This window comes from Bos taurus, chromosome 17 (assembly GCF_002263795.3).
Source record: "Bos taurus isolate L1 Dominette 01449 registration number 42190680 breed Hereford chromosome 17, ARS-UCD2.0, whole genome shotgun sequence".
Classification (NCBI taxonomy): Eukaryota; Metazoa; Chordata; class Mammalia; order Artiodactyla; family Bovidae; genus Bos; species Bos taurus.
Window position 1 is genome coordinate 10,382,975 of NC_037344.1, and position 22,596 is coordinate 10,405,570.

At 45.8% G+C, this 22,596-nt stretch overlaps 1 protein-coding gene across 10 annotated transcripts in view; it reads right to left on the minus strand.

The window, feature by feature from the left end:
* ARHGAP10 (Rho GTPase activating protein 10) overlaps positions 1 to 21,783 on the minus strand; it is a 384,335-nt gene extending 362,552 nt beyond the window's left edge. For 9 of the 10 annotated variants that reach the window (XM_059875959.1, XM_024977157.2, XM_024977154.2 and 6 more), the window contains exon 1: positions 21,420 to 21,755. In XM_059875959.1, coding sequence (XP_059731942.1) covers positions 21,420 to 21,573 — 154 coding nt within the window. In that variant the 5' untranslated portion in view covers positions 21,574 to 21,755. 10 annotated transcript variants of the gene reach the window in all.
* Between the last annotated feature and the right edge of the window lie 813 nt (positions 21,784 to 22,596).

Here is a 22,596-nt window from a genome sequence, read left to right on the forward strand (position 1 = left end):
CCATAGCCTTGACTAGACGGACCTTTGTTGGCAAAGTAATGTCTCTGCTTTTCAATATGCTATCTAGCTTGGTCATAACTTTCCTTCCAAGGAGTAAGCGTCTTTTAATTTCATGGCTGCAATCACCATACATACCCTTAGGCCCAGAAAAACCAGATCTAGTAAAGATACTTCCCAAGATGCACGTTCCCAACAAGAACCTACTGTAATAGCACAGGGAACTATACTCAATATTCTTTAATAACCTATGAGGGAAAAGAATCTAAAATATATATATATAAAAATATATATATATATACATGTATAACTGAAACACTTTGCTGTACATCTAAAACTAACACAACTTTGTAAATCAACTACAACAAAAATAAAATTTTTTTAAAAAGAACTTAGAAAGCTTCTAGAAAATGCATATATTCTTGCACACTGAACAGAGCTTTTTTCTACGGTCTGCACATCTCTCGTTAGGACCCATGGCGTTCTGGTGAGGCAGATCATCACTGGTCGCCTGCTTCTTCTCCCCACTGGTAGGCATGGGATTCAGGCTGGCCAAGGTGTCCCACCACACTGAGTGATGGCTCCAGGCTAGACAAATGACCAAGGAGAGACAGGGCCTTCAGGGAAGGAAACCACATGTTCAGGTTCACCTAGGACAAGATCAGTTTATGCCTGTTGGACTGGCAGAATTTTATGCCCAAAAGCATCCTGATAGAGACAATACATGGTCTCTCTCAACCTCAGTGCAAGTAGCTCTGAGCTAGAAAGCTCTTGTGGCGGGGGCAGGGAAAGCAGGGGCAGTAGCCCCTGTGCATCAAAGCCTATTCCAGCCTCAGTGCATCGTTGGCCTCTACATATTAGATGCCAGCAGCCATCTGTGCCAATTATGACAACAAAAATGTCTCCAGGGCATCACAAAACCATCTGTTTGAGAACAACCGCCCTAAGGAAAAGGAGGCATTGTTCTCTGGAACCCCGGGAACAATGAGAAAGACAAGCAGGGGCTTCCCTGGTGGCCCAGTGATTAAGAATTCACCCCGCCTTGCAATGCAAGGGACACAGGTTCTATCCCTGGTCCCAGAAGATCCCACATGCCACAGGGCAGCTAAGCCCATGTAACATAACTACTGAACCCACATGCTCCAACTACTGAAGCCGTGAGCCTATAGCCTGTGCTCCGCAACAAGAGAAGCCACCACAAGAAGCCTGAGCACTCCAAGAAGAGTGGCCTGCACTCGCCTCACCCAGAGAGCCTGCGTGCGACCATGAAGACTGATCACAGCCAACAAAGAAAGAAATCCCTTTTAAAAAGTAACTTTAAGTACGGAGCAAGTAACCCTAAACTATCACCACTTTAGGGAAAGAGCACCCACTGGGGTCAAGCCAACTGCAGCAAGTGCTAAGATGCAAAAAGAGAGACCAGATGACATTGCTTGAACCCTTGGCTGCCTATGTATCTAAAGCAGGCCCACTCCTGAGACTTGGCTCACATGAGCCAGAAAGTCTTTTTTTGCCTCAACTAGTTTTAGTTGGATTTCTCTCACTTGCTACTGAAGGCAATGCATGAGGATACACAGCATGTTTTATGCCAAAATTCTGAACTGTCAAGAAGAGGAAAAAAAATTAATGGGAACCCTAACCTACTGCTTTCCACAAGAACAGGCCACCAACTCTAGCTCTAGGCACACTGCCTCTAGCACATTGCCTCTAGCACAGGCAATGAACTTCACGAAGTCCTAGAAGCCCTCCCACTGAAGAACCTGAAAGTCTCCAGTTTCCCAACTTTGATGGTACCCGGTGCCCAGAGTCTATTCATCTGGGGCCTGAGGGAAGGGGATGGCCATGAATTGTTTCTTAAACTAGTTCGAACCTAACTAAGCAGTTAACTAGAAAAGAAATGTTCCGATCACTGATACTGACTACAACCTTTAATTCTTACAGGTTCTCTTCTGAACCTGAAATCCTAGAATCTCTTCTCCAATGTGGCCAAGAGAAATTTCTTCTCTGCAGACATTCAAAGAGAACCAGCATGACTCCACTGCGATCACACCGAAACATCAGCAGTGGTCCTCAGTGAAAAAGAAAAAAAAAGTCAGTGGCCTCTCCACTGACTGCTTACATCTTTTGTCACCGGAATGTTATTGACCAGAGATATATCAATAGTCACTTACACAACAAATCACCAGCCACAGGCATTCGTTTCTGCAACAATTTTCCATCATACCCAGTTCAAAGAGACAAAACTTTTACAAGTTGTCTATTATTGATTAAGCAGAAAAAGAATGTGCTGGGGAAAAATTAACAGAATTCATTACCGAAATCATCTTGCTGTCTACTTCAGAGAACATAAATCCATCAGGTCGTCATTTCCTCAATGTCCTGACACAAACCTACAAACGGAGCTGGGTCTGCACCCATCATTTCCACCCCTTCTGTTACTGAAGTAGACGCGTCCCCCCTTCACCTGGAATCTGAATCCCAACCTCTATACTGTTCAGAAGCGCTGTATTTGCTGGACTATCCCCTGAACCTTCCATCTCCTCTTCTCTGTTGAACACTTAAATTGGCATGTTCAAATCCCATCCATGGGAACTTCCCTGGTAGTCCAGTGGCTAAGACTCCACGCTCCAAATCCAGAGGGCCTAGGTTCGGTCCCTGGTCAGGAAACTAGACCCCATATACCACAACTAAAAAGATTCTGCATGCTGCCACTAAGACGCAGCACAGCAAAAATAAAAATAAACCTCAAAAAAAAAATGCTGTTGTTTTCTTAAAAGTTTTATTGGAGTACAGTTGTTGATTTACAGTGTTGTGCTGGTTTGAGAAAAGTGAATCAGCTATACATGTATCTACTCTTTTTCAGATTCTATTTCCATACAGGTGATTACAGAGTTCCCCACACTGTCCTGCAGTCATTGTTACTTAGCCGTCTCATATATAGGAGCGTCAACGACCGCTGTTCTTGCTAACACAGTGTCACCTGGGCTCCTGGGACCTGACCTCTCCGCAGCATGGCCCTGTCTACTCCCTCCTACTTTCTAAAACTATCTTTCTGCTCATGCAATCCTGTCTGGGTTTTTCCACCCGCTGCCTCCCTCTCAATAGCTACTATTCCTAAATATCTTTCTCAGCCTCTTCTACCCACTTCTTAGAAATTCCATTCTCAAGACTCCCCTGGTGGTCCAGTGGCTAAGACTCTGAGCTCCCAATGCAGGGGCTCTGGGTTCAATCCCTGGTCAGGGAACTAGATCCCACATGCCACAACTAAGACCTAACACAGCCAAACAAAAATTTTTTTTTTAAGTTCCATTCTCCAGGACCTGCCCTGAGCCACCCTGCCTCTTCCTCCACATTTTCTCTCCAGCAGGTTGGTGATCCAGTTGCCCAGTGTCATTTCCTATCTGGATGCTATGTCTTCAGTCTCTTCAGCTGTGAACCCTGTTCTGCAATCAGTTCAGTCGCTCAGTCATGTCCGATGCTTTGTGGCCCTATGGGTTGCAGCATGCCAGGCATCCTGTCCATCACCAACTCCCGGAGTTCACTCAAACTCATGTCCATCAAGTCAGTGAAGCCATCCAACCATCTCATCCTCTGTCGTCTCCTTCTTCTCCCGCCTTCAATCTTTCCCAGCATCAGGATCTTCTCCAATGAGTCAGTTCCTCACATCAGGTGACCAAAGTATTGGAGTTTTAGCTTCAACATCAGTCCTTCCAATGAATATTCATGACTGATTTCCTTTAGGATGGACTGGTTGGACAGCCTTGCAGTCCAAGGGACTCTTCAATAGTCTTCTCCAACACCACAGTTCAAAAGCATCAATTCTTCAGCGTTCAGCTTTCCTTATAGTCCAACTCTAACATGACTACTGGAAAAACCATAGCTTTGACTAAACGGACCTTTGTTGGCAGAGTAATGTCTGTGCTTTTTAATATGCTGTCTAGGTTGGTCATAACTTTTCTTCCAAGGAGTAAGTGTCTTTTAATTTCAAGGCTGCAGTCACCATCTGCAGTGATTTTGGAGCACAAAAAAGTAAAGTCTCTCACTGTTTCCACTGTTTCCCCATCTATTTGCCATGAAGTGATGGGACAGGATGCCATGATCTTAGTTTTCTGAATGTTGAGTTTTAAGCCAACTTTTTCACTCTCTTCTTTCACTTTCACCAAGAGGCTCTTTAGTTCTTCTTCACTTTCTGCCATAAGGGTGGTGTCATCTGCATATCTGAGGTTATTGATATTTGTCACCTTGCCCAGAAATCTTGATTCCAGCTTGTGCTTCATCGAGTCCAGCGTTTCTCATGATGTACTCTGCATATAAGTTAAATAATCAGGGTGACAATATACAGCCTTGTTGATCTCCTTTCCCAATTTGCAACCAGTCTGTTGTTCCATGTCCATTTCTAACTGTTGCTTCCTGACCTGCATACAGGTTTCTCAAGAGGCAGGTCAAGTGCTCTGGTATTCCCATCTCTTTAAGAATTTTCCAGAGTTCGTTGCGGTCCACACAGTCAAAGGCTTTGGCGTAGTCAATAAAGCAGAAGTAGATGTTCTGCAATACGCACTCATAAAAGAAATAAATACCTCCCAAGCACAGCCAGAGGAGAACCCGGAACCACCTCCGCCTCCGCAGCCCGAACCACGAACACCTCCTCGTTCCCACCAAACCCGTTCCTCTGGCTGGCCCACTTCAGCACACGGCCCTCACTGCCCAGGCCAGGCAGCCAGGAGTCATCTCCAATGCATCCTCCCTCAGCCCCCCAACCCAAGCACCCACCAAAGCCCCAGAATCCTGGCTCCTTAACAGCCTGCCTCGTCCACCAAAGTCTCCGGCCTGGATGAGTAAGTGCCCACCCTCCAGGTCTGCAGTCCTCAAATCCATTCTCCCGGTTGCAGGCTTCCTAAACCTTTCTAAGATGCAACTCAGATGTGGCCAATCCCCTGCTCAAAATATCACCATAGCTTTCCACCGTCCTTTGGATAAGGGGTCTGAAGTCCCCAACCTGCTTCACCAGACCCTTCCCCCTTGCCCCTGCACCGTAGCCCCCTCTTCCTGCTCCCAAGCCCACAAAAGACCTCCTCCAGCCCCACCTCCAGGCCCCACCCCATCCTCGCTGGTCCGGGAGCCACACCCATGTGCTGTCTGTTGCCTCCAGGCCACCCGCCTGCATTTTACTACTCTGGGAACATCCTTCTTCCCTATCCTTCTTCCCTACCCACAGCACAGACCTCCTTATGGTCTCAGCGTAGAAGTTACCAACTTCTTTCTTGTTTGTTTTTTTTTAGGCTGCACCTTGCATATGTAGGATCTTAGCTCTCCAAGCAGGGACCAATGTCATATCCCCCTGCAGCGGAAGACCAGAGTCTTAACCACTGGACCACTAAGGAAGTCTCTGAGAAGTTTCTAACTTCTTGAAGTCTTCCTTGACCCCCTCAACCAATTAGTCCTATTAACTATGGCTACAGTACCCCATTCTCCATTCTCACTCAACAGTGTGAATGATACTGCTTAATTAATCTATCTCCCCCATGAGAAGGCTAACTTCTGCATAGATATACCAGGTCTCTTTATTGCTATGAAAGTGAAAGTGAAGTCGCTCAGTCGTGTCCAACTCTGCAACCCGTGGACTGTAGCCTACCAGGCTCCTCCATCCATGGGATTCTCCAGGCAAGAATACTGGAGCGGGTTGCCATTTCCTTCTCCAGGGGATCTTCCCGACCCACAGATAGAACTCTGGTCTCCCGCATTGCAGGCAGACGCTTTACCCTTTGAGCCACCAGGGAAGCCCCTAACCCTCTAGCAACTAACCCCACAACAGGTTGAGTTCAGTGGCTTCAGATGACACCCCTTTTCCACTGTCATAAATGAGATTATTATAGTGATAACTAAATAGTAAACAGATTTTTAAATTTTTTCCCTAGACTTAGAAAACACATATAGGGCTCACTATGGACCAGGCTGTCTTTTTAAGTGCTTTACAAATAATTAATTTAATCTTAGCAACATTCAGGGAGATAAAATTACTATCCTCATTTGACAGAGGAGGAAATTAAGGCACAAAGAAGTTAAGCCAAGTCACCCAAGGTCACACAGTAAATGGATCTGACTTCAAACATCATGATTGTTAACATTTTGGCTGGGCTGCCTTTGACCTGCATTTCACAAAAGAAAAACAAAACTATCTGTCAGAGTGACAGAAGTACTACCTGCCAGGTTCTCAAATATAAGAAATGACGTGTCGATGACACTCCACTCCCTTGTACTTTGTTGGCTTTGCTTCCAAAACTTTCAAGCCAAGATCTTCAGTAATATGCTGGATTTCAACAACCTGTTACAGAAGGTTTCTCCTGCTGAATAAATGAGAGGCCTGTATCAGCCCTGCATTTCAAAACATCGTGAGCCTCAAAGACAGAAGAGAACATGTGCTCACAGACGATTTCCACAGTTACTACGGGTAAAGCCACAACCGTATTCAAGTTCAGCCAAAGAAAGTCATCTCCCGACAATGATAATGATGGTGGGGAGCAGAGGGATGATGGTGATGACGAGTACCTACCACGGGCCAGGCAAAGCTCTAAGACCTTTCGTAAGTAACATGAGGATTAAATATCACTATCCCTTGAGTTCTTGGAATCTCCATTTTACTAACAAACAGAAAATCAGCCACTGGAGGTTTCACTAACTTGCCCAAGGTCACCTAATCAGTGGTGGAGCTAACTTTACAGTCAGAATTTTTTTTAAATCACATTCTTAATGAGAATCCAAAATATATCCAGTATTCAGGCCAGAGGTGACCTGAATCACTAGGGCCAAACTGATTCTTCCTCCAGTCACATACCCAATCGTGACTCAACCGCTACCAGAAGGTGATGGAACCTCGGAGCAAAGGGCAGACAGTGCCGGCGGGTGAACCAGGCAACAAGGAAGGAAAACTCACACTCCCCATTGAAATATTAAGTGGCACAAGACTAACACCTTCCTCAGAAAGCACAGGAAGGAAATTCTAGTCTGACGAGGGAGGCAGGCCTAGCAGCAGCATTGCAGCAGCAATCCCAGCAGATCTTGGGGCTTAAAGAGATGCCTGCTCTTAAAATGTCAAGTGTCAGGGGTTTTTTTCAGTGTGCCTGTTTATTTAAAGAGAAGGATGTCAAAGCTTTCTAATTAGAAAAGCATCCCCCTGGCAAGTCTATAAATTATGTCCCTACATTTCCTACATTAGGGTAATTAAATAAAAGGCTGTTTGCACAGAGGCCTATCAAAATACCAACCAATCCCTGCCTTAAAAATTATGTTCATCTGACCTAACCAGACTGACAGTTTCCAGAGTGCTTTAAAGAGCACTGTGTTCATGAAGATGATCATTTTTTTTTTACATGCTAATACTGAAAATCTAATTTCAGTGAGGCAAAAAGGCCCTTGAAGATTTTGTGTGACTCAGGCCAGTTATTTTTTCCAATCCTGAAATTTAAACTGATTTGTTCTGATTGCCCATGCCAAGCTGGTAACATTAAATATCAAACAGAAATTTTATTAAGTATCTTTAAAATTCATGAATTCTTTATCTACTGGTTATTAGAGTTAGTGTTTGGATTGTCTTAGTTTATTTGGCTGCACTGGGTCTTAGTCACGGCATGCAGGATCTTTAGTTGCGGCATGTGGGATCTTAGTTCCCTGACCAGGGATTGAACCCAGGCTCCCTGCATTAGGAGCACAGAGTCCCACCACTAGACCACCAAGGAAGTCCCCAGAGATAGTGTTTCAAAGTTTATAAAACTAACAACAGGGCTTTCATACTGAATAAATTCTCCAAATATATTGTCTCATAATCCAAAAACTGCACGTAAATAAGGTACACCATAAAACACCTTAGAGTATCTGCTGCTGCTGCTGCTAAGTCGCTTCAGTCATGTCCAACTCTGTGCGACCCCAGAGACGGCAGCCCATCAGGCTCCACCATCCCTGGGATTCTCTAGGCAAGAACACTGGAGTGGGTTGCCATTTCCTTCTCCAATGCATGAAAGTGAAAAGTGAAAGTGAAGTCGCTCAGTCGTGTCCGACTCTTAGCGACCCCACGGACTGCAGTCTACCAGGCTCCTCCGTCCATGGGATTTTCCAGGCAAGAGTACTGGAGTGGGGTGCCATTGCCTTCTCCGTAGAATATCTACATAACATCAATTAACCAAGTCTTTTTAAATACCACTTGTAGGAAAAAGGTCAAACTCAATGAAATGGAGCTACATGTATCCACGTGGATAAATCTCACAAATAGGATGTCAAGGGGAAAAAAGTTGCAGAAGAACCTATGTGGGCTTCCTGGGTGGTGCAGTGGTAAAGAATTCACCTGCCAATGTAGGAAATGAAAAAGACGCAGGTTCAATTCCTGGGTCAGGAAGATCCCCGGAGAAGGAAATAGCAACTCATTTCAGTATTCTTGCTGGGAGAATTCCATGGACAGAGGAGCCTGGCGGGCTACAGTCCACAGGGTTGCAAAGAGTCGGCCACAACTGAGCACACGTGAACACATGTCATATGAATCCATTATATGATGTCTAAAAACACGCAAAACACACTATCTTTTATTTAGGAATGTGTGCAAATGTATTAACACATTATTAACAGGAAAGGTATTAATACATCTTTTGTTACCAGAACATTATTGATCGGAAACATACCAATATCACTTGTATAACAAATCGATAGCCACAGGCATTAGTTTCCACAAAAATTCTCCAGTCAATAATGAGTTAAAATACCTGGGAATAATGTATGCCAGATTTGAGATAGTTGCACCTCTTCAGGGAAAGGGTGCCACTGGGAAGAGGCAGACAGGAAGCTTTTATTTCAAAGCTGAAAGGCAAATACAGAGAGGTTTAGGATGAGACTCTCTGTATCATTTTACAGTTCTAAACTGACCCAACATTTTTGCAAAGGAAAAAGCCTAATACTAAAATATAAGAACAAAGGACTTCCCTGACAGTCCAGTGATTAGGACTCCACACTTCCAACTGCTGAGGGTTCAATCCCTGGTCAGGGAACTAAGATCCTGCAAGCCCAGTGGTGTGGCCAAACAATATATATACACACACATAAATACATATACGTATATACATATATGTGTGCTGTGCTTAGTCGCTCAGTCATGTCCAACTCTTTTCAACCCCATGGGCTGCAGCCCACCAGGCTCCTCTGTCCATGGGGATTCTCCAGGCAAGAATACTAGAGGGGGTTGCCATGCCCTCCTCCAGGGGATCTTCCTAACCCAGGGATCAAACCCAGGTCTCTCACATTGCAGGCGGATTCTTTACCATCTGAGCTACCAGGGAAACCCATATACATATATACACACACATATATATACGTATATACATATATATGTAACAAAATTAAAATTTACTCTTCAGGAAAAGAGACACTAAGGACGGGAAGAGATGGAGATTAAGAGGCAGGAAGAGAGACATCTGCAACTAGCAACTGATCCTAAATCAACCCAATCTCTGAATATCTACACTTACTACACAAATTAACAATCAGTTTTACTTACAGTAGCCATCCCAGGTGGCCTTAAATTTTAAAACATGGTCCTTGACCTGAGCTAATAAAGCACAGTCTCCTAACTGGATCGTGAAATGTATAACATTTGCCAGATGAGCAGGTCTTACTGTAGTAACTTCTCCTAACAGAAGGCCACAGGTACACCCCTTTAGAGAGACAGCTTACTATTGTGGTTAAGGGTTTTGGAATCCAACAAATGTGGGTTCACATTCCAGCTCCACCACTGACAAACCACGTGACTGGAACAAGCTGTTAAGCTTGCTAAATTCAGTTTCTAAATCTGTAACAGGGTAAATAAAAACATACCTCATTGAGGAAGTTTTCACAATAAATAAGAGGATTTACCACAAAGTAAACCAAACTGTTTAAGAAAGCCTTCCTTAGCGATCAGTACAACGAAATAGAGGAAAACAACAGAATGGGAAAGACTAGAGATCTCTTCAAGAAAATTAAGAGATACCAAGGGGACATTTCATGCAAAGATGGGCTCAATAAAGGACAGAAATGGTCTGGACCTAACAGAAGCAGAATTTATTAAGAAGAGGTGGCAAGAATATACAGAAGAACTGTAAAAAAAAGATCTTCACGACCCAGATAATCATGATGGTGTGATCACTGACCTAGAGCCAGACATCCTGGAATGTGAATTCAAGTGGGCCTTACAAAGCATCACTATGAACAAAGCTAGTGGAGGTGATGGAATTCCATTTGAGCTATTTCAAATCCTGAAAGATGATGCTGTGAAAGTGCTGCAGTCAATATGCCAGCAAATTTGGAAAACTCAGCAGTGGCCACAGGACTGGAAAAGGTCAGTTTTCATTCCAATCCCAAAGAAAGGCAATGCCAAAGAATGTTCAAACTACCACACAATTGCACTCACGCTAGTAAAGTAATGCTCAAAATTCTCCAAGCCAGGCTTCAGCAATATGTGAACCGTAAACTTCCAGATGTTCAAGCTGGTTTTAGAAAAGGCAGAGGAACCAGAGATCAAATTGCCAACATCCGTTGGATCATGGAAAAAGCAAGAGAGTTCCAGAAAAACATCTATTTCTGCTTTATTGACTATGCCAAAGCCTTTGACTGTGTGGATCACAATAAACTGTGGAAAATTCTGAAAGAGATGGGAATACCAGACCATCTGACCTGCCTCTTGAGAAACCTGTATGCAGGTCAGGAAGCAACAGCTAGAACTGGACATGGAACAACAGACTGCTTCCAAATAGGAAAAGGAGTATGTCAAGGCTGTATATTGTCACCCTGCTTATTTAACTTATATGCAGAAACCTTGCTTATTTAACATCATGAGAAACGCTGGGCTGGAAGAAGCACAAGCTGGAATCAAGATTGCCGGGAGAAATATCAATAACCTTAGATATGCAGATGACACCACCCTTATGGCAGAAAGTGAAGAGGAACTCAAAAGCCTCTTGATGAAAGTGAAAGAGGAGAGTGAAAAAGTTGGCTTAAAGCTCAACACTCAGAAAACTAAGATCACGGCATCTGGTCCCATCACTTCATAGCAAATAGGTGGGCAAACAGTGGAAACAGTGTCAGACTTTATTTGGGGGGGCTCCAAAATTACTGCAGATGGTGACTGCAGCCATGAAATTAAATTACTCCTTGGAAGGAAAGTTATGACCAACCTAGACAGCACATTCAAAAGTAGAGACATTACTTTGCCAACAAAGGTCTGTCTAGTCAAGGCTATGGTTTTTCCAGTGGTCATGTATGGATGTGAGAGTTGGACTGTGAAGAAAGCTGAGCACTGAAGAATTGATGCTTTTCAACTGTGGTGCTGGAGAAGACTCTTAAGAGTCCCTTGGACTGCAAGGAGATCCAAGCAGTCCATTCTAAAGGAAATCAGTCCTGGGTATTCTTTGGAAGGAATGATGCTGAAGCTGAAACTCCAGTACTTTGGCCACCTCATGAGAAGAGCTGACTCATTGGAAAAGACCCTGATGCTGGGAGGGATTGGGGGCAGGAGGAGAAGGGGATGACAGAGGATGAGATGGCTGGATGGCATCACTGACTCGATGGACATGAGTCTGAGTGAACTCCGGGAGTTGGTGATGGACAGGGAGGCCTGGCGCTGCGATTCATGGGGTCGCAAAGAATCGGACACAACTGAGTGACTGAACTGAAACCAAACTGTAAATGCTTAATAAAGGTTAGCTACCATTGTTAAAATCATTTAAATGACATTCATTTCAAATAACAGTTTTTGATTGAAGTTGTAAACTGCCTGGTAGTCTCTGATAGGTAATTCCGTTAAAGTAACCTAGTAACCGCAACTACTGGAGCTGGCGCGCCTGCCATCTGGGCTCCACAATAAGAGAAGCCAGCGCCATAAGCCCACGCGTCGCAATAGAGAAACTGTGCAGAAACGAAGACCCAGCGCAGTCAAAAATACACAATCTTAAAAAAAAAAAAAAAACAGGAACCAAGCAAAAAACATCCAAGACAGTCAATCAGAATCTACAAATATCTAAACACTCTCCTACAATTCCTGAAGAAAGCCAACTTGACAAGTTTTCTTTAAACAATTTGTAGAAAAATCAAAGGCAATACAAGATAATACTGAATCCCAAAAGGCAGTGCATTCATAGCTACATTTCTATCATTAAACTTTTAAAAAGTGACAACAGACACCACATGATATTAACTATGGTCAGACGTAAAGTGACAGTGTGAGTCACTTAGTCATGTCTGACTCTTTGTGACCCTACGGACTGTGTAGCCCACCAGCCTCCTCTATCCATGGAATTCTCTAGGCAAGAATACTGGAGTGGGTAGCCATTCCCTTCTCCAGGGGAATCTTCCTGACCCAGGGATTGAACCTGGGTCTCCCACATTGCAGGCAGATTCTTCACACTCTGAGCCACCAGGGAAGCCCCACGGTCAGAGGTAAACACTCGGACCTATTCACGACTACACACAGTCAGCAATCATTTAAGCACAACTTACAGTACTTAGAGGACTACACAATACTTGTATCTCCTTCATAATTCTTGCTTCTCGACCTCTTCCCCAAAAAATAAAATCAAAAGGTAATAAATAGCTACTGGAGTCAGAATTTAAAACAGCTTCTTTGGAAATCTGTCCAGGGGACTTGGAGTATCGTTTGGCAGAAAATAGGTTATGTAACAACTCCTCCAGACTGTCTCTGGCTGCCCTGTATAATCTTGGTGGATTTCCCACAGCAAACACAAACACTAGCCACTAAATTATTAGGGTTTCCTGCATGTTAGACACTAAGATGAATATCCTCTAAAAACACCGTTGTGATTTTCAAGAATTTGCGGGCTCCAACCTCTGACGATGTTATCCTTTCTTCTCAAGCAGAGCTCTTCCTGCCCTCTTGGGCTCTGTCTTATCAATCCCCTGGATGGCAGGCCTGGGGCTGCCTGCCTGAGCCTTAGTTGCAGACAACTGGGCTAGATCGCCAACATTCTTAGTGACACCTTCCACATCACCCTCAGGCCTTTCTGACACTGCTGCTGAGTCACTTCAGTTGTTTCCGACTCTGTGCGACCCCATAGACGGCAGCCGACCAGGCTCCCCCGTCCCTGGGATTCTCCAGGCAAGAACACTGGAGTGGGTTGCCACCTCCTTCTCCAATGCATGAAAGTGAAAGTGAAGTCACTCAGTCATGTCCGACCCTCAGGGACCCCATGGACTGCAGCCTTCCAGCCTCCTCCATCTATGGGATTTTCCAGGCAAGAGTACTGGAGTGGGGTGCCTTTGCCTTCTCCGAGGCCTTTCTGAATCAGAAACAAATTCTGGGACATACTCTCCCAAGACACCACTTAGCTTTGATTCATCCACTCACAACCTGCCAGATTTCTTAGCATCCTGAGCTCCATTCAAACTTTGGAAGCCTTACCAGCCTTAGACCACATAGTCTTTTTTCTTGGTCACTGGTCACAATGATTTGGACGAATACATTTTTAGGGATAACAGGCACTAAAGATTAGACCCTCATCTTTGGGCCAGAGCAGCCATTTTGTGGGGCAAGAAAACAGCCTGCATACTAAAATGAATACCTGCACCCACGCACCTATGGACACCTTATCTTTGACAAAGTAGGCAAGAATATACAATGGAGAAAAGACAATCTCTTTAACAAGTGGTGCTGGGAAAACTGGTCAACCACTTGTAAAAGAATGAAACTAGAACACTTTCTAACACCATACACAAAAATAAACTCAAAATGGATTAAAGATCTAAACATAAGACCAGAAACTATAAAACTCCTAGAGGAGAACATAGGCAAAACACTCTCCGACATACATCACAGCAGGATCCTTCTATGACCCACCTCCCAGAGTATTGGAAATAAAAGCAAAAATAAACAAATGGGACCTAATTAAAATTAAAAGCTTCTGCACAACAAAGGATACTATAAGCAAAGTGAAAAGACAGCCTTCACAATAGGAGAAAATAATAGCAAATGAAGCAACTGACAAAGAATTAATCTTAAAAATATACAACTCCTGCAGCTCAATTCCAGAAAAATAAACGACCCAGTTAAAAAATGGGCCAAAGAACTAAACAGACATTTCTCCAAAGAAGACATACAGATGGCTAACAAACACATGAAAAGATGCTCAACATCACTCATTATCAGAGAAATGCAAATCAAAACCACTATGAGGTACCATTTCACACCAGTCAGAATGGCTGCGATCCAAAAGTCTATAAGCAGTAAATGTTGGAGAGGGTGTGGAGAAAAGGGAACCCTCTTACACTGTTGGTGGGAATGCAAACTAGAACAGCCACTATGGAGAACAGTGTGGAGATTCCTTAAAAATCTGGAAATAGAACTGCCATATGACCCAGCAATCCCACTGCTGGGCATACACACTGAGGAAACCAGAATTGAAAGAGACATGTGTACCCCAATGTTTATCGCAGCACTGTTTATAATAGCCAGGACATGGAAGCAACCTAGATGTCCATCAGCAGATGAATGGATAAGAAAGCTGTGGTACATATACACAATGGAGTATTACTCAGCCATTAAAAAGAATTCATTTGAATCAGTTCTAATGAGGTGGATGAAACTGGAGCCTATTATACAGAGTGAAGTAAGCCAGAAAGAAAAACACCAATACAGTATACTAACGCATATATATGGAATTTAGAAAGATGGTAACGATAACCCTATATGCGAGACAGCAAAAGAGACACAGATGTATAGAACAGTCTTTTGGACTCTGTGGGAGAGGGTAAGGGTGGGATGATTTGGGAGAATTGCATTGAAACATGTATATTATCATATGTGAAACGAATCGCCAGTCCAGGTTCCATGCATAATACAGGATGCTTGGGGCTGGTGCACTGGGATGACCCAGAGGGAGGGTATGGGGAGGGAGATGGGAGGGGGGTTCAGGATGGGGAACATGTGTACACCCGTGGCAGATTCATGTCAATGTATGGCAAAACCAATACAATATTTTAAAGTAATTAGCCTCCAAGTAAATAAATTTATATTTTAAAAAATGTATACCTGCAAATTAGACAATACATCATAATTGTTCACGTTTGAGTGCTTGTTTGAAACACTCTCCATTTTCTTTTTTCTTTTCACTTTCTGACCATACCTTGCAGCATGTGGGATCTTAGTGCACTGATCAGGGGTTGAACCTGTGAACCTGGCAGTGTAAGCACAGAGTCTTAACCACCGGACTGCCGGGGAAGTCTCATCATCTCCATTTTATGGATGACAACACAGATACAGAAAAGCTAACCAACATGACTAAGGTCCCAGGGTGAATAAGTGGTAGCGCCTTGGCTGTGCTCTTAATCTCCTATACTATACTCTCTCACCAGCTATATTAAAAATTAAAACACAAAAATGTCCTCCTCTGCCTTCTGCCTCTTCCGGAAGTCAATGATGCTCTCTGGTCCCCCCACCAAAAAACAGAGTGAAGAGGAGGTAGTCAAAGAAAGTTCAGTAGAAGGTAGCAAATGGAGGGCAGGGAAAAAGCAGTTCGGCAGGAAGACCCAGAGCAGCAGATGACTCACTGACCAGGCAGACATTCCACACAAGCAGGGCTGGCTGGTGGAGGGTGCTGAATATTAATAGGAACTACTCTAAATGGAGACAAGGACCACCTTTGCAGTGAGTAAAGTACTGAAAACCTTTAAAGCCTGTCTGGGTCCACATTCCAGGTCAAGACTGATAGGAGTTTTTTTCATGGCAAGTCTACCCTAGCACTAGAGACCAGGTCAGTAGTAAAACCCCAAGTGAGAGTTTAAGACTTACCCCCAGGTGATGCCCTGAACTGTAGGGGATCCACAGTAGTTCCTTTGGGGCAAAGAATACAGATGAGTATCCTCCGTTCAAAGTAAAATTATATTTAATTTATTAACTTTTTAAATAGCATTTTACTTCCAGGCCTCTCTAAATTCTACTTAATCAGAGCATCAGCCCACAATTTACAGTTATCCCACTTCATCAAAATCAGGATGTTGGAAATTCCTGGTGGTCCAGCAGTTAGGAGTCCACGCTTTCAAAGCTTAGTTAGGATCCAGGTTCAATAGCTGGTTGGGGAACTAAAATTCTGCAAGACATGTAGTCTGCTGTGCTTAGTCACTCAGTCGTATCTGATTCTTTGCAACCCCCATGGACTGTAGCCCGCCAGGCTCCTCGGTCCATGTGGAATCTCCAGGCAAGAATACTGGACTGGGTTGCCATGTCCTCCTCCAGGGGATCTTCCCAACCCAGGAATTGAACTGGGATCTCCTGCATTGCAGGTGGATTTTTTACCAGCTGAGCTACCAGGGAAGCCCATAAGCCATGAGGAGCAGCCGAAAAAAACCAAAAAACAAAAAAAGTTAGAGTGTTAAGTAGCAGAAAACCCAACTGAAACTGGCTTGCCATTTTGTTAGACTTCCCCTGTAGCTTAGCCGGTAAAGAATCTGCCTGCGGTCCAAAGACCCAGGTTCGATCCCTAGGTTGGGAAGATCCTCTGGAGAAGGAAATGGCAACCCACTTCAGTATTCTTGCCTGGAGAATCCCATGGACAGAGGAGCCTGGCGGCCTCAGTCCATGTGATCGCAAGAGTCAGACACGACTTAGCAACTAAAGAACCAGAAAGCCAGGCACAGAACCATCTGTGGCTCTCATTACAGCATCAAAACTCCAGATTCAGTTACCACTCCTTATCTTAGTTCTATTCGCCCTCCCGAGATGGCGGGAACAGCTCCAGGCAATACAGACACACATCGCAGAAGGCAAGAACCCTTCATATGAGTCTCCTCTCTCAGAAAAGAAAACCTTTTCCAGTGTCTGCAGCAGACTTCCTATCAGGTCTCCCCGGTCAGAAGTGAGATACCAATCATTCATTCATCTAATTACCAGCCCAGAAAACAGGTGGACCATGCTGAGTTGTTAAGAGTTCAGCACTTCTCAACCCTAACCGTGCGTGTTCACAGCTCCCTGCTGCTGCTGCTAAGTTGCCTCAGTCGTGTACAGCTCTGTGAGACCCCATAGACAGCAGCCCACCAGGCTCCCCCATCCCTGGATACTCCAGGCAAGAACACTAGAGCAGGTTGCCATTTCCTTCTCCAATGCGGGGAAAGTGAAAAGTGAAAGTGAAGTCACTCAGTCGTGTCGGACTCTTCATGACCCCATGGACTGCAGCCTACCAGGTGATCCTAATGGTCAACCAGGATTAGGATTGAGAACCACTGAGTCAGGCTAACCAGAATCATCCCTAAATACCTTTCTATAAGTCATTTGGGAAATAGCGTAGACATCTGAACAAAATTTGGCTTGTCAGAGGAAAAAAACGTTAGCTGGGCAAACCATAACACCTACACAACCGCTTCACACTTGTGTTTTCAAAACACTTGCACATGTGGGTCAAGCTCAAGGCTATAGGCAACAACCCCGTTTTACAAATGAGACTAAGGCTCAAGTTTACCAAATGAAATTCTTGTAAGTCCTCCAAATCTCCCTATGCTTCCATGCAATAGGAACCTGAGAAACTTCCCCAAAAGGAATTACCATGTGAACCGTGTCTCTGGAACAAGAAACACAAAGACAGCAAAAGGGGACTTTTATGCTCCTAAGAAAACCAAAGTAAAATCATCACAATATCAAGGCCTAAAAGAAGTACCAAAACCAAGACTTGAAAGACTTGAGTTCTAGTTCTGGCCACCAGTAACACGATTCCCCAGGTCTGTGATGAAAGAAGGCTAATGAGGGCCCCTCCAGCTCGCTCGCATGCCCGCACATGCACACATCCGCGCACACACACACGCACGCACACACCCCCCCCCAGACAATCTGAGTTTACTAAAGAGCCTGCTACTCAGCTATGTAAGTGCTTAAGGACTGTAAGGACACTCTGTTTAAAACATACATGGCTTCCTCTAGCACAGAATATATTCTCTCAGGAATGCCTAATTATAAACTTTACAGCAAAAGCATATAAGGCTTATTGCCATTTCTGGTAAATACACATCACTAGGAAACATAAGCATCTGAAACTACACAGACATCACAGGAAAGGCTTACAAAAGTTTAAACTGTATTGAAAGAAGACACTGATTATTCTAGAAAGGAGTGAAAAAAAGGAAAAGGGCTAAAAAAGCCATCTAAACAAAGAGTCCATTGAACTCAGTGAAAGATCTCCAAATCCATCACATAAATCAATGATCCCAGACTCTCCTCTCTTCTGCTCTTCCCCACCCCCACTGCTATCTCCAAAATTACCCCCGATACGTAGACAGACACCAAACCGTCCCTCTAAAGCAGCTCTTTCCCATTATGTAAGGCTTCTGCTGCAAAACCCTCAGTGATTCGCCACAGCATAAAGCCTACATTCCAAGCCCACTTTCACGGCTTCAATCATTGGAAACTGACCTTTCCACCAATCTCATCTACTCCCGCAAATGAAATCGCCATTCCAGCCAAACTGGTCTCCTCATCCTACTCAGACCCAGCTGTTTCCAATCTGACCAGGTTCTACTCCTTCCTTGAAATACCAAAGAATTCCCAAACTTCCACTCTAACTTGCAACATGCTCTTGTTTCTGTCCAAGTTAGAAAACCTGTCACTGAATCCTCTGAATCTTTTAACATGTGTGTCTGTGTACCCTTTGTTTCTTCAAGAACTAGGCACAATGCGTACAGGAGTTCAAATGCATTTCCTAGACTGACCTGAACTTTAACCACAGGACAGTAACCTCAGGGACAAGGGCCTCCGCTTGGATTCCTCTCTGTGTCTCCAGCCCGATACTCAAGCTGTAGATGAGAAGTACTTGTTGATTGGCTACATAACTAAACTCAGGAGTAAACATTCAGGCCCTACAGAACTCAACTCCAACTTCTTTAATCATCTGTGGATTACTCAAAGCCTCAATACATTCTTCACAGAAGTAACAATTTGGTCGTCAGCTTTGTATTTAGAAACGTATTGGCAATAGGGGTGTTTTCATAATTTTCAGAGATTACGCATTCACACACGACCAAGACATTTAAAAAAAAAAGCAAAAACAAAGTTACATAAACCCGACAAGTATTCAGTGAATGCAGGAGGCATCACACAGGGCAATTAAAAGCAGAAACACCTTAAAGGCACAATTCTGAAAATGCCATTTTTGCAAAACAAAGCCTAAAGTGTCAGAAAACACAATCGGTCTGAACTAGTTGACTGTTCCCCTTTCCATACCTCCTCCCTCTGTCTCAGGTCTCTCCTCAACCTCTTCACTCAGATGTTCCAGAAAAGCTCAACTCTGATTATGCCAATGATTGACCTCGACTGTAATTTCTAATTACCTAATCAAGTCACTGCTGAACACTGCAGAATCTTACTGATGCCTCTTAGAAGTAGAAGAGAGAAACAGAACACAAAAGTGACCTGCCTCATTTTCCTGCAGCCAGGCCCTAACAGTGAAGCGACTTACACTCAGGTGTCCTAACTTACATCCTGCGATCTTAGTCTTGATATGAACTCCATGTGAACTTTATGGGGCAAGCTGGACAAAGGCCAGGTCCCTCCTAACTTGCCAAAGGCATGTGAGCTAACGCTGTGTTCCTGACCTTCTCTGGAAAAGGAGAAAAAAGAAACTTTGGTTGACCTCTAGAGCATAAGCATAAGTTATGGTTCTTACAGTAAAGGATAAGAATCAAAAGGAGTAGGGAGTCAATTCACAAATGCCAGAAAGTCTACATTCTGGAGAGAAGGGCTGACAGCTGGGCCCCCAGATGCACTGGCTGCTGCTGGAACACAGGCGTGTGTCCTGTTGGCAGAAGAGCGAATATGCAGTCACATAAATAGCTTTCTGCCAGTGGCCAGACTGGCTTTGCCATCTGCCTCTCTCCACACCAAAGCCTCCCTCCTCATACCCCTTGAGCCAGAGGGAGCTGCTAGAGCCAGTGAGAAAGAACACTCCCCCAGCCAGCGACACTAGTTAAGACCAAGCTACAAAAGGAAAGAGTCCTTCTCCTCATGTCCACTGCACACACACACACACACACACACACACACATACATCCCACGTCCTTTTCGTCTCCTCCTGTCTCCGTTTACACCTACATATTTACAGCCCCTCCCCACCCTCATCCCAACACACACACAATGCCAAGACACTGGGAGAGCCACCAACCCAATAGCCCACCAGCCACATGTTCCAAAGTGATTCCCAATCCTCATTCTGCAACACCAAAGAGGTCACAGAACCAAAATGAACCCTGGTCATCACCCAGAGAAGTTGAGTGACTTGCTTCTAAAATTAGAGATGGCTCACTCACTGAATTCTTCCCATGAAATCATATTTCTTTCAACTCATTCATTCATTGAATTTGCACTGTTCCAGGCTCTGGGCCGGGTACCTGAGACAATTCAGTCAGTAGGTTTCCATCTTCCTTAATGCAAAATGGGGAATGGGGGGGCGGGGGGGCGGGGCGCGGTGACATGGGATATTTTTCCCAGACTGCTGCATGGAAAGGTCTTTTTAAGAGGGAAAAGCCAACACTCATCCGGCATCCTCAGAATGGGGTATAGGTTACATGTGTGCTCAGGCTGCCCGGCTCCTCACTCAAGCTAACTTTTTCCTATTTCCACCTGCATCACCAACTCAGTGTTTCAGCATGCATTTCAGGCCACCTGCCGCCTAGACTCTTTTCAAACGCTGTATGAGGATACATCTCTTATTTTCCTGTGGCCACTTCTGAGTTGCTCAAAAGATAGTGATGAACAGGGCTGGAAGGCATCAAGCTTGGCCGGGGTGGAATTCCCTATTTGCAGGCAGGGCTCGCCGGGGCTAGAGGGCAGGCTGTCTGCTCAGCCTCACAAGCCCCAATCTTTGAACCTCCTCGGCGCAGGAGGAGGGAAGGAACTTGCACAACGCCAGGTGGACTTTCGGGTTTAGCATAGAAAGGCGCCTGAGACAGGACTGTCGCAGGGGATCCGAAAAAGACACAGAAAGGGTACGGCTCAAGGGACTTCTGACCAACTCAGCAGGTTTGCAAAGAATCCTCAGGCAAGTTCTTCTGAAGGATCACGAGACAAGACCCGTGAAATTGATGTGTTTCAGACGAGACAGAGCAGCTCTAGGGGGCAAGAGAACCTGCCCTCCGGCGGGTCCGGCGGAGAACGCAGGCACCGAGGGCGCCCGGCCGGGGCTGCGGGGTCTGGCGGGCGGCAAGCTTACGCGCATGGCTCCCGGCTCGGGACGCCGCGCGGGGGCAGGGGCGGGAAAGGGACTCGCCCCCGGCTGCCCGGGGAGCCGAGGAGGAACGACCCCGGGGCCTCGCGGTGCCGGATGAATCCCCCGATCCTCCGGCTGCCGGCCCCAGGCACAGGATGGTCGGTGTCCCTCCGGCAGAGGCTCCTGCTGGCCGCGCCCCAGGGCCCCGCTTACTTTTGGTCGCGGCGATGAGGTTCTTGCCGTCCTTGATGAGCTCTTTGATGAACTTGTTGGTCCTCTCCAGCTCCGCTTCGTGGGCACGGATCCTCTCCCGGAACCACGGGCTGTCGAGGTAGCAGTCGCTGAACTCCAAGGGCTGCAGCCCCATGACTGCGGCGGTCCGCGCGCACAGCCCGAGCCGGGCGCCGGGGCGAGGTGAGGGGCCGCGAGCGTAGCAAGCGCCGGAGAAGCTAGGAGCCCCGGGCGTGCGGCGAGAGCAGCGCGGACATGCCCCGAGGAGGGGAGCCGGCCCGCACGCAACAGCACGGCGGCAGCGAGCGAGAGCGCGGCGCCGGGATCCCGGCAGCCCCCGCCGAAGCTCTAGCGCCGCGGCCCCGCCCCGCCCGGCCCCGCGCCGCACGCCCTCTCGGAGGCCCGGGCCCGCCCCGCCCCGCCCCGCGCGCGCCCCTGTCTTGTTCCTCCGCCTTCCTCCTTCCTCCTCTCCCTGCCTTCCCCGAACGTCTCTTCCTTCTTTTCCTTCTCTTCCCCACGCGCAGTGGCCCCTCCTCTTCCTTCCGAGGCTTCCCTGGTGTATAATTTCGCCCTGCGGCTCACCTCCAGCCCCAGGCGCGAGCGCCTCCCCTTTTCTTGGCTTCACTGTCGGCTCCCCGATGCGGGGGAACCTGACCGGGACCAGGAAGGGGCATCTTCAGAGCATCTGTAATACTCCTCAGCGGGCGGCTTGACTCTGAGGTCTGGTTTGCTGGGTTTGACGATTTGACTTCTAGGTTTCTTCCTCTCGGGACGGACCCTGAACTGTGAATGGACGCACATGAAGGGCTCTTTTTTTCCCCATTCTCGGCCCTCGTCTGAAGTAAAATGCCTGTAAATCTCCACCTTAGATTGAAAGCTTTTTAAGGGCAAGGAACATTTTCTTGCGGGGCGGGCAGCTGCTCTTACACTCTTCTGTGTAATCACACCGAACGACTTGGTGTAGGGGAGAGGGTGTCAGATCACGGTAGAGTCGTTTCTGCTGTAATCAGCAGATTAAATTTGCCAGGGTAGATTGAGTCGATCTTTATCATACCAAAAATGAGCACCTGAGAACAATTGCCAGGTTCTCTGTGGTTTTCACCAGGTGGGCGTAACGATCAAATGAGAATTTGTCAGTGCACCCTGAAAAGGGGTACTT